This window comes from Buceros rhinoceros, unplaced genomic scaffold (genome assembly GCF_000710305.1).
Source record: "Buceros rhinoceros silvestris isolate BGI_N320 unplaced genomic scaffold, ASM71030v1 scaffold19375, whole genome shotgun sequence".
Classification (NCBI taxonomy): domain Eukaryota; kingdom Metazoa; phylum Chordata; class Aves; order Bucerotiformes; family Bucerotidae; genus Buceros; species Buceros rhinoceros.
The window spans coordinates 7726-19229 of NW_010413653.1; the positions used below are offsets into that span (position 1 = coordinate 7726).

General features: G+C 52.1%; 1 protein-coding gene across 1 annotated transcript in view; it reads right to left on the minus strand.

Annotated features, from left to right (window-relative positions):
• Window positions 1-3938: 3938 nt before the first annotated feature.
• The window catches only part of LOC104494059 (protein Shroom1-like), an 8979-nt gene continuing 1413 nt past the window's right edge, over window positions 3939-11504 (minus strand). Inside the window, exons 2-7 of the mRNA XM_010136845.1 lie at window positions 10046-11447; window positions 8975-9045; window positions 7640-8209; window positions 7105-7255; window positions 5858-6130; window positions 3939-4193 (exon numbers count right to left, since the gene is read on the minus strand). Coding sequence (XP_010135147.1) covers window positions 3939-4193; window positions 5858-6130; window positions 7105-7255; window positions 7640-8209; window positions 8975-9045; window positions 10046-11447 — 2722 coding nt within the window. The remainder of the gene's footprint in view (window positions 4194-5857; window positions 6131-7104; window positions 7256-7639; window positions 8210-8974; window positions 9046-10045; window positions 11448-11504) is intronic.

The window sequence follows — 11504 nt, forward strand, 5'->3', positions numbered from 1 at the left end:
GGGGCAGCAGCGGGTGTTTCCTGCCTGCTCTCCCCGCAGGGCCAGGAGCAGGGAGCTCCTTCATTCCACACATTCCCCCAGCGCACACACCTGACTTTGCGGTAAGAAGTAGCTCAGCAGGTCACGGCACCGGCACTGGTGAATTGCCAAGGCCCTGCAGCCCCTGGAAGCCGACAGCTTCGCAGGGCTCTGGGCAGCCGTCGGGAAGAAGAGCAGAGCGTTAAGGCTCCTGCGGGCAGACGTACCGCAGTGTCCTTGCTGGGAGTCACAAATGGAAGGCAAGTGAGTGGTGGTCTTAACAGCAATGACAGAATGATGGAGTGGTTTGGGGTGGAAGGGACCTTCAAGGTCATCTGGTCCAACCCCCTGCCATGGGCAGGGACACCCTCCACTGGAGCAGGTTGCTCTGAGCCCCGTCCAACCTGGCCTTGAACCCTTCCAGGGACGGGGCACCCACAACCTCTCCGGGCAACCTGGGCCAGGGTCTCACCACCCTCACAGGGAAGAATTTCTTTCTAATATCTAAGCTAAGGCTCCTCTCTTTTGGTATAAAACCATTACCCCTTGCCCTATCACTACACTCCCTGATAAAAAGTCCCTCCCCAGCTTTCCTGTAGCCCCCTCTGAGTACTAGAAGGTTGCTAGAAGGTCTCTCAGGTAAAGGAGGGCAGAAGGAACTGGGGCAGCTGTGTGTGCTCAGCAGCGGTGCTGGCCGGGGCCGGGGCTGGCTGCCTCCACGCTGCAGCGATGGCAGATGGGGGCAGGTACCTGGGGCTTTGCTCTCGCTGTTGCTGCAGGAGCCTGTGGAAGGAGGCACCGTGGCTGGAGAAGGGAGGCCTGGGAGGGCTGTTTCTGTTTACAGGGCTCTTCAGGCAGCTGAGGGTGGAATACAAACCATTTTCATTTTATTCCCCAGAACAAAGTTACGGGAATATTGGCTAAACTGCATGACTTGAGGTTGGGAAAAAGCTGCCACCTGAGCGATGGATCTTGGTACGAGGATGGAAATATTGCTTTAAACACTAAAGCTACAGAAGAAGGCAAGCCCTCTCTTTTTGCCCAAATAGGAGTCAAAATCAGGTGCTTACACTATTTCTTGACTTCAGCGCGTGCTGACCGGAGCAGAGGGACACTTACTGTATGTAAAACTGGCCGAGCTGCAGGACAAGCCCAGGTCTCACTCGCTGGGACAGAGTCCTGCAAGCCCCACAAACAAGCTGGCTCTGCTGCAGAGGAAGATTTTTTAAGCAAATGATGTGAACTGACGTGAAGACAAGGAGCTCACCCTGAGGATGTGGCCACCACCGGGCCGATGCGGTCCTCTCCCAGCAGCTAAGAAGTGACCAGCACTGGCCTCTCGAGAGAGAGTTCTTGGCCAGCTCTTGGCACCTCAGTGCAGCTCCACACTGCCCTAAGGCGATGCAAGCCTAAGAGCAGAGCGTCTCCTCCTGCAGGTAACGGCAGTGATTTCGAGAGTCTTTACCAGTCTCGGAGGTACCCAGGGCTGCTCCTCACCCTGCTGGATCAGATTTAATCATCTAGTGCATCTGCACATCAGGTTGTGATTTTAAAAGCCCACATCTTAGTGCCAGGGATGCTGAATGCACATGACTGAGGTCCAGTGTGAACCACCACCATTACCTTGGGCTCTGGTAAGGAATCGGAAACAAATGATCAGTATCGAAATCGAGACCCACCTGGTGATCCCGACCCGCTGGTGCCTTGGAAAGGGTGTTTCTGCTGGCCAGCAAAGAGATTTCCGTGTCATCACCGTCTCTGGTTTTCACTGTGCCTGAAATCCTCAGTTCTAACAAAGCAACGAGCAGCACAGGGATGAGACTGTTTGGAAAACAGACTAAAAGTGATTTCTAGCCGCTGCTCTTCGGCATCTCTGTGAATGCCAGTGCGGTAGCAGCAGCAATCTTCCTCCCCAGGACACAGAAGATGAGAGAAACCGAACAGGGCAGACCCATTCTTTCCCTTAAAGGCAAGCATTAGCTTCCATTATCAAATATTTATTTCCAACCAGGTGGATTTCCCTCACCCAGGAATAACAACCATAGAGTGCACCTTCAAGTCAGGCTTCTCACCTAACACAAAGGGCTCATCTAACACAGCTCGTGGGTTTTAAATGCTTGGTGATTCCGTTAGCACCACTCCTGGAAAAGACCGTTTTCAAAAGGCAGCCTTCAGATGCACACCTTGAAAGCCTGTAGTTACGGCTGGCTGAGAAGCACCGAGCAGATCTACCCATGATCCACACAGATCTCCTAAGCTCGGCCACCTCCCCCCGTCTTCAGGCCATGACACAGCACAGGGTCCCCTGGTCACTGCGCTCCGCGGTCACCTGTCTCCAGTCAAACGGTGTTCTCAGCACTAAGCGCAGTGTGTTTCGTTCAGATCACTGGAACCTGGTGTTAATATTCACAAAGCTACTCTTTGCTCTGTACCATCCACCTCCCTTCGCTTCAGACACGTTGCTGACAGTTGACACACACCACAAAAGCGGCTGCTGACCACCCTGCAGCCTGCCCAGCAGTCGGGCTTCATCGCGCTGTGGTGAACTCCCGGGCCACTCCTCCAGTGCTGTCCTTTCTTGATCAGTTCATTCATGTTGCCTGGGGAGTAAACTCCGATGAAAAACATGATCTGAGGTAAAACAGACCCAAAGTGTCAATTTAAACCCAGGTGCGGTCCCCATCCCAGGTGCTGTGTGTTCACTGGAGGCTCAGGCAGTCCCAAAGGAGAAGATGCCTCGGGACAGGACAGCTTCTCCCGGCAGTGATGATGCTGTCGTCGGGACACGCACCACTAGCAAAACATTTCTTGGTAAACATCGTGGAACCGTGAATAGCTACTCTGCCTGCGGAAGAGGCACTTGAGCTCGATTAGTTGCTGCCTTATTCATGGTCTGGGTATGGAGCTCGGACGGAATACTGCTCCCACTGGATACTTCAAAACAAACACAACCCGCTCGCATTTTAAACAGAGCAACATCACTGTAGTGACTCAACACACAACACTGGCTTAAAAGACTTTTGCCGAGAGATTTCTATAGAGCCTCGCTGAAGCTGAGTTACCTCCTCCACTCGTCCCACCTCCCCAGCTCTGTGGTGGAGCCTTCCCGCCACGCTCAGCACTCCTGGTGCACACTGACAATCGAAAACCACCTAAACCCAACCCCCTCACAGTGCTGGTGGAAAAAATAAACTCTTCCAAAGCACAGCGAGGACTTTGCAAATGGCTGTGCAGAAATAAACTCAGAGTTTATCCTTCCCCAAAGCGTCCACTTACGCTGGCTTCGTCACCCATTGGTTCTTCTTGATGCCACTGAGGACCACCATGTTTTATGACGCCCTAAGACCTGCTCCTGAAGAGCCCACTAGGACATGCAGAGCTGGGGTAGAGTCATGGACGGCAACTGTCAGGAAAGGAAATAAACATTTCCTTCCATTACAGCGTCACAAACAGCAGAAACACGGAGTTTCACCAAAACAGTCCATAACATTTCTTACGGCTTTGTGCGATCTCCAATTCAAATGTGAACGCCCACATCATTGTTCATTTCACACACTCAAGCCACCCACGAGAGGAAAATATTTGTGTCGTTCTTTTATTGAGATGATGTCAATCTGGAAACAGACGGACAGACGACATGAAGGGGAAGTACACGCCAAGTTCCTAGGAGCAACGCACCCCATCAGTCATTTCCCAACCGCTGTGTGCCGTACGATGCTGTCAGTTGGCCCACCCAAAGGGGGAGGCACGTCCAGCGCATGCCTAGAGCATCCCCAGAGCATCTGAGCACTTGTCAAAATGGTGCCACTAACAGGGTTGCACGAACTCCTCCCCCCAAGCCCAGCTCAGTGAGCGCCAGTGGCTTCCCAGGGAACCGGCACAAATTACGTGGTGCGACGGTCTGTCTGCACAGCCGGGTATCAGAGGGGGATGCTGTTCTCAAGGTTTTCTAATTGTTCTTCAAAAAATTTAATCTGCTCTTCGAGGTCCTTCTGTTCAATCAGCAGGGAGGTCTTGACTTGCACGAAGCGTCGGTAGTCCTGGAGCTGCTGCTCCGTCAGGTATTTGGCGAGGATCCCGGAGACCACTCGCTCCCTGCGATCCAGATTCTCCTTCAGGTCTTTTGCATCTTCTCGCTGTCTAGACAGGAGCTGGTGCCGTTCGTTCAGTGATTGCTAATAGAACGAGAAAACAAAGCAGCACACTATGAAAACTCATCATTGCTGGCAGACTCCAGATCTTCGTTTGGAAGCCAGAGTCGATTTAGTTTAATTACTTCCTCCTGTGGCTTTGTGTTCCACATGAATTTTTCCTCGATTGAATTACTCATTCTTGTGGCTTGTAAGGTAAAGACACCCAGTAAACCCCATCAAGGCGCACTTCTTCCATGCTGCCCTCAGGAAAAAAATCAATATACTTAATAGCCTGGAAATTCTAAAGGATCCCGTATCCGTCTTCATCCAGTTAGAAGCTCGTTAAGGCACATACCTTTGGATTTTGTGAGTTGCGTGTGGCCAGAGCACCAGTGTCACATTAAACAGTATGACTTCTGTTAAAAGGCACCTGCAGGACAGTGACTTGGATGCAGAGGGGAACTGTGCATCAAAGGCTTCTTTTTAACAAAGCCACGGCACTGAGCCTTGCCTGTTCTACAGGATTGCCGTTCCTCTCACATTTCAGCTAATTCTCTTTCTGCCGTGCTGGTTTTCACAGGAATGGCACTGCTGGAAAATGTCCAGTTTCAGGACCGTGTCCATGAATACACCCCAGAGCAACGGTCACCATCGACACCCTGAAAATGGAGTCGGGGATTGCGACTGCTGGTTTTACCAACACCGGGGCAATTGCGGTGACTGGGAGATGGTGGTAAAAATGCTGGCACGTAACAAAGGCTTTATCGAGCATGTTGGTCAAATTTTTGAATAAATTATATTAATGTATTTACTGTGAAGAGTATAAACATAACTCTCGAGAGACAGCATTCCCCCTGCCAACTGCAAAGCCAGGCCAGCGCGGAACACTGCTCAGAATTATTCCTGTTACCAGGACTGACACTCTGGAGGGGGTCGATCCTGACTCTCCGTGTCACCCTGCATGGCAGGACTCCTTCAGTGCTGCTCCACGCATGAACTACAACAAGTCCCCGGAGCTGCGGGTGGGCAGCAGCGCAGCCCCAGCAAACCCCGGCGCTTCTGATTCCCCCACGAGCTAGTGGCAGGTACTGGTTGGTAACAACACGGCTAAACGCGGCGAGGGCAGCAGCAGAGCCTCGCTGCAGGGGGAAATCAGGCTTGTCTTCTCTAGCGAAAAAGCATATTTCAGTCTTGGAAAGATTTCCTGGGGATGTGAGGCAATTCGTAATTTTCCAGCAAAACTGGCTGGTTGAGTTAAACTGCAGGGAATTCTATCTCAAGTTACCACCACGTTGTCGTCCTGCTCGCTACGGTAAAGACCAGCCCATTAAGGGAAATATGGTTTCTAAGACAGTTGAAATTACCAGTGGAAAAAAAAAATCCAACAAAAAGCCCTCTGCAGCACAGGTTTGGAGCTGCCCCAGAGGGAGCAGCCCGAGGGTTCCCAGGCCACGCTCCAGCTCAGACCCTCTCAGAGCTCTGCTCGCTTCACACCTCTGTTCTCCAGCACCGAACCTGTGGTGCACCCCAGAGTCCAGCCTGCTTCGGCCCTGGGGACACAGCCCGTCACCTGGCACTAACGGCTGGCCGGGCTTCACACACGATGCACAACTGCTGTTTAGAGCTGTCAGACAGCAAGGCGAGCACAGCCCCACCTGGAAAGAAGCAACAAAGCAAGTGACGTACCCTGCTCGATTGCCACTCACCTTCTCCTCAGCATCTGTGTTGCCATCGATCCTCCTCATGGCATTTTGGACTCGGGCGAGGCGGCTGGACAAGCAGAGCAAGAGGCTCACAACCTTCTCCAGGTCCCCGATGAGCATCATGTAGCGCTCGAACTCGTTGGGCTTGCAGACGTCCTGCACCATCGCCTCCAGCTCCTGGCCCCACACGGCGCACTCCTGGGCTTCAGAGAGGACGAGCTCCCTCTCCTCCCACAGCGCCTGCAGCTTCGACCGGAGGCTGGAGATGAGTTCCAGCTGCAAAGGGAAACAGAAAAAACCGTTCCTGCTAAAGAGCCTCTGCGTCGTTCCTAGAGAACGGATTTTCCTCACAGCGTCTTTGCCAAATTTTTGACTTTTAAAATAATTTTAAGCTCTGGGGAAAAGAAAAAAAAGATTCTCTAGGCTGTACGTAATTCTCAAACTCTGAAAAGCAAATTACTGGTAATCACCTTAAGTGGTGATATAATCCCTAGCTCAGAGAGCTTCCAGACAGTCCGAAGTGAGCTGCACTGAAGATTACAACACGATTACATGTGGTAAGACAGGGGCATGAAGTCCCAGCTCTGTTGCCCGGCTCTGCAAGAATGGGATGGAATTTCACTGCTGATACACACAGAAGCAGTCCCTTCCACGGGGGATTCCAGCAGTGCCTGGGGGGCAGAGTAAGGGGAGGGGGCTGTCTGGTACGGAAACGTGGATACAGAAAAAGTCCCCAAGGGCAGCGCGGGAGAAGAACCCTGTTACCAGCTTCCCCGGGAATCAGCCAAGGGCACCGTCAGCAGGAGCAGCAGCTGGACAGTGGGCAGTGACGAGTGCCACCACGCGCAGGGCAGGGGTTTCAGGAGGGCAGACTGTGGTTACCTGCAATGGAGCAGGGCCAGCTTTCTACGGGGGAGAAAACCAAAGCTACAATTGTCCCTCCCAGCTGCTGCATCTCTACCGCAGTCCGGCTGCGGCCAAGCCTCCCCTGCACGTGTGGACATTAATAGGGCACCGTCGCGAACAGAACCTCCTGCCAGCTCCCTCGCAGTAAAAAAATATTCCTTATTTTATAGAATTTGAGAGCAGATTTGAGTGCTAAATTGTGAGTCAGCTGCCGCAGAGGAGCTGGCCCTGCGAGGAAGCGTATCATAAGCCCTGCGTGCTTATACAGAAATACATGTGACACGAATCACAGCTGCTTTGCCGTGCGGAGGAAACAGCGGCTCCTCTGATGGCCATCTACCTACTTTCTTAGGCGTGATGTCATCTGGGTCACTGGAGCTGTCTCTGCTCCCATTCAGGACTCGGTTTCCCTTAGAGGTAGGACCTTCGCTCCTTTGCCTGGCATCATGTTCAGGTTCAGGACATTCTTCAGTCGTGTCTTTCCCACTTTTCCTGCTATTGGAACAGAAAATAAATACCTGTGGCAAACAGAGATTTGTTCTCGCACACTGTGTTCGGGGTTTTACCCAGCTTGACTTCACAGTCTCTCTCCTCTCTTCTCACAGCAGCAGTTTTTCTAATTTTTTTAAAGATTTAGAGAGAAGATTTGCAGCCCAGGTTTGTCACAGTCCCTTTCAGTAAGGAGTTCTTGAACCGTGTTTCTTCCATCACATACCCACAGCCTCAAATACTTTTGAGATGTAAATCAGAAAGTTAAAATAATTGGTTAATGAAACAAAAATAAAACAATACACTCGAGTCACGTTACTCCTAGTGTATACGTGACGTCCCTACACTAAAATAGCTCCAAATACTGGAGAACTGGGTTTGTCCACTTACTCGTTCTCCCGCACATGCTGTATGTGTCCCTTTTTTCTGCGTGATTTGTCCAGCCTGGAAACACTCACAGGAAACAGCCCCTCCAGCAGGTCTAGAGCAGTGTCCCTAACAGGGTGAGGCACGAGAACATCAACCAGCGTCCTGTCTTTGGCTAGGATCTCCAGAGCCAGTTCTTCGTATCGCTGGTCTTCAGGAGACCGCGGTCTCCGTCTGGGCAGGTGTGTCTCTCTCTCAGGTTGAATGTCCCCCTGGCTGCTGTGCACGGACGTCCCCTCGGCAGCTAACCCTTTGGCTCGGTCTCCTTGGTGAGCTAACGCGGTGTGGCAGCAGGTTCCTCGCTCCCCAGGCGCTGCAGGCTGCTGCTCTGGACACCTTATCAAGGCGTTGCCAGGCAGAGGTCTCCTGCTGCCTTCCTGCTCCACCTCAGCATCTCCCTCGCTTCCACCTCTTGGGACAGAAATTGAGGCTTCAGGAGCCAGCTCCTCACTACCCTGACAACCTGCACGTCCTGTTGTGTCGTTGTCTCTATACTCATGATTCTCACATCCATCCTTCTCAGGATCACGGAAGCTGTAAGAAAGAAGACACTTCCTTTTACTGGAGACACTTCCTCTACAACAGGTATTTCTGCAGACTGTTTAAGCAGCTACAGTTATCTTTCCAGCTTCCTCTTTGTACTCCAGTTTTTAAATTCGGATTCTACAATTCTTACTAATTTTGCTTGGGATAAAAAAAAAAAGGAGTCTGTGGAAAAGGAGTCTAGCTGCACCAGCCCACGCTGTTTGAATCCCCATTACATTAATAAACCCTTTGGATCTTTCTGAATGACTGAAAGTGGAAATTCTGTTACTACACACATCACCGCCTTGTTGAGACATCCAGATCTCTTTCTCTCTTGATGCTCCTCAAACAAAACCAATATGGAGCATTAACACACGAACTCCCCAGCTGGCTGTGTGTGAACAGGACAGTGTTTTTTCTTTTAAAAATGCACCGAGAGCCCCTATCGCACCACATATTTTTCAAGTCTGGGCATCTTGGAGCTGTCACAGATGCCGTTTTCTCCGCAGCTCAGACGAGGGAGCTGTGATCTCGGAGAGCTGCAGGAGCGCGGCTGCCGCAGGGAGAGCGGCTCAGGTACACTCTGCCTTTTCCACTTTCCTCCACAGCAGAAGCGATTTTAAATCCTGTCCCAAAATTAAACAAATCGCTTCGTGGGTGAGTATCCCCGCACAGACAAGGAAGGGCCCTGAGACTCAAGGACAGGAGCAGACGGCCCTGGCTGCCGCTGGAGCTCCCACAACTCGGACACAGGCTCTACCGGGCGCACCTTACCTGGGGGTGCCGCGACAGCTCTCGCAGCGCCGCGACGGTGCCGCTGCACCACCAGCCCATCTGTCAGCCACCTGGGAACGAGAACAGCACACTGGGACACAGCACCTTCAGAGGAGGCAGCGGCTTAGCTGCACTCCCGTTTGTTATCCCCAGAAACAGAGGCCAGCGGTAGATCTCTGAGCAGTTCACCAACGCTGGGGCTTTGGGGGTCTTCATTTGGGTCGGTTGGTTGGTTTTAGTTTATCTCTTTTTATTAATGAAATTGCTATTATGTTCTTCCTAGGCAGCATCCACCTTTTCTACCTTGACAAGCTCCTGTCCTTCAAATTCAGGAGCCACTGATAGAACCCTCCCTACAGCACTTTTCCTGGGGCAGTGCTCCAGTGTAGATTATATTAACAGAAGCGGCTGCTGAAACACGAACAGCAGCGTCCTGTGCGCAGCTCACGTTCTGGGCAGACACGATTTCTGAGTGCCAGACCCCTCTGCAGCTCCGGCAGAGACCCTCCTGAGCCCGGCGTTGTCTGGCCCTCGAGCAGAGCCTACTGCCCTGGCAGAGTGTGTCTCTGAAGCAGACCCTCCTCATCCTCCCCACCCTTCCCTCTGCACTTGCTGAATGACAACAACGGCTCTTTCCAGACCCAGGGTGTGTTTGAGTCAGCTATGACCAAGCTTCCATCCGTAACCCATTCTCTTGCAACTTTTCACATTAAAGAACACCTTGTTTGCCTTCAAAAACTTTCTTACAAACTTCTTTCAAGCGTCGATCACGACTTCATAACTACTAAAGTTGGTAGCGCTTCTCTCAGAATCCCCCCAAACAATTTCTCCCGCCCACTGCAGAGCAAAGCGTGCATTTTGCTTTCAGGCAGCCACATTCAAACAGCATTTCCTAGAGATGAAGCAAATGTGGCTTTTCCCCCTCTTCTCTCATCTCCCTACTACATGCTAAAAAAACAAACTCTTAATTCCTCATTCGTGCTGTTCAGCAGATGTCCTGCGACAGTCCCACCGGTCTCTAAAACAGGCAGATAGTCACGAGTTAATGACCATCCTAATTACCTCTCTCACCTCAGTGGGAGGAGGAGTCGATTTTGACCTCTGGCGAGCTCTCCTGGCCGCAGGATCACCCGCCTGTGGCAGACTCTCGGCTGACCCACACTTCCCAGCGCAGCACCCGTCCGCTTCGCTGGGAGATGGGTCGTGCTGCGAGGAGGCTGTCCCAGCAGAGCTGGCATCGCAGCTGCTGGGCACGCTGTGCGGGGGGACGAAAGCCAATGGAGGAAAAACATCTGGCGATTTTTCTTCAGAGAACACTTGGCAGAAAACCTCATTGCTTTGCATCTTCCTGCTCCCGTTTGGGTGGGAAACCTTGCCAGGAGGCCATCTGGGATGCGACAGCCTCTTCTGCAGGGGCGGCTTATGCAGCGGGAGGTGGTGTGAACTCCCTGGCCTCTGGTTAATCTTCCGTTCCATGTACTCAACAAGTGCAGTATGCTGGATTTGCTTCAGCTCCGTCCTGGAGATACTGGAACTGGGAAGCGCCCTCCCCCTGTTCTCCAGAGCCTGTCTCCTGGCTGCCACTGTATCTTGCTCAGGGATTTCATCCCTGACTTGGCTCCACGGCACCTCCTTGTCTGTGAGCTGATTGAGCTTCTCAGGCTCAGAATAACACCGTTTCTTTTGCTCCTTTGTTACCTTTTTCCTTCCTCCTATTCGGCCCATTTGTGGCCTCTTAAGGTCTTCATCCCTGTTGAAGCTCTCCAAGGATTCGAGATGAGAAGGGGAACAAGGAACAGGTCTGGCGTCCTCGCTCGCACTGGATAAGGAGAAGGACCGAAGGTGTTCGATCGTCGGCCTTTTAGAGGGTTTCTGTCTCAGCCTAATGGGCAAACTCATCTGTAAGTCTTTTCTTTTAAAGGAGGTTTCTCTCAGAACCTTTTTCTGAGCCACTTTAAGTTTCTCTCTATAGTCATTCTTGAAACTCTCCTCCGTGGATGAAGCAGGACACCCAGGAACAAGATCTTCAGCCTCGAGCAGGAGATCATCAGCACTGCACCGAGGGTGGCGGTCGGTCCCTTGAAGCTGAGTGCTTGCACTTTGCATCTCCAGACACCGCGCTGGGGCAGAGCAGCTGCTTACTGGAAATTCCTTTGGTGAGCTCCTCAAGTCCTCCCGACCTCGGGTGGGTTTGTTGTGGTGCAGGATGTCGGGGGGTTTCCCCCCAGATAGATAGTAAAGCATGGGAGTCGTCTGCCTGGTTATTTGCTCACCAGCAAGATCATCCTGAAGCTGCCTTAAGGGCTGGCTTTGAAATTCAGGTTGGTATTTCTGATAAGGAGCAGGAGGTTCCTCGTGCTCCAGATGCGTGCTAAGGCCAGGACCCCTGTTTTTAGCCTCTTTCTTGACTTCCTGTGACAACAGAGGTGTGGACTCTTCCTTTGGCCTGAGAAAAGCCGTTTGGCTCGTATTACTGCAGCATTGCTTACTCCCCGGAGCCGACTCCTGCCAGCGAGGCCGCTCCGCTTCT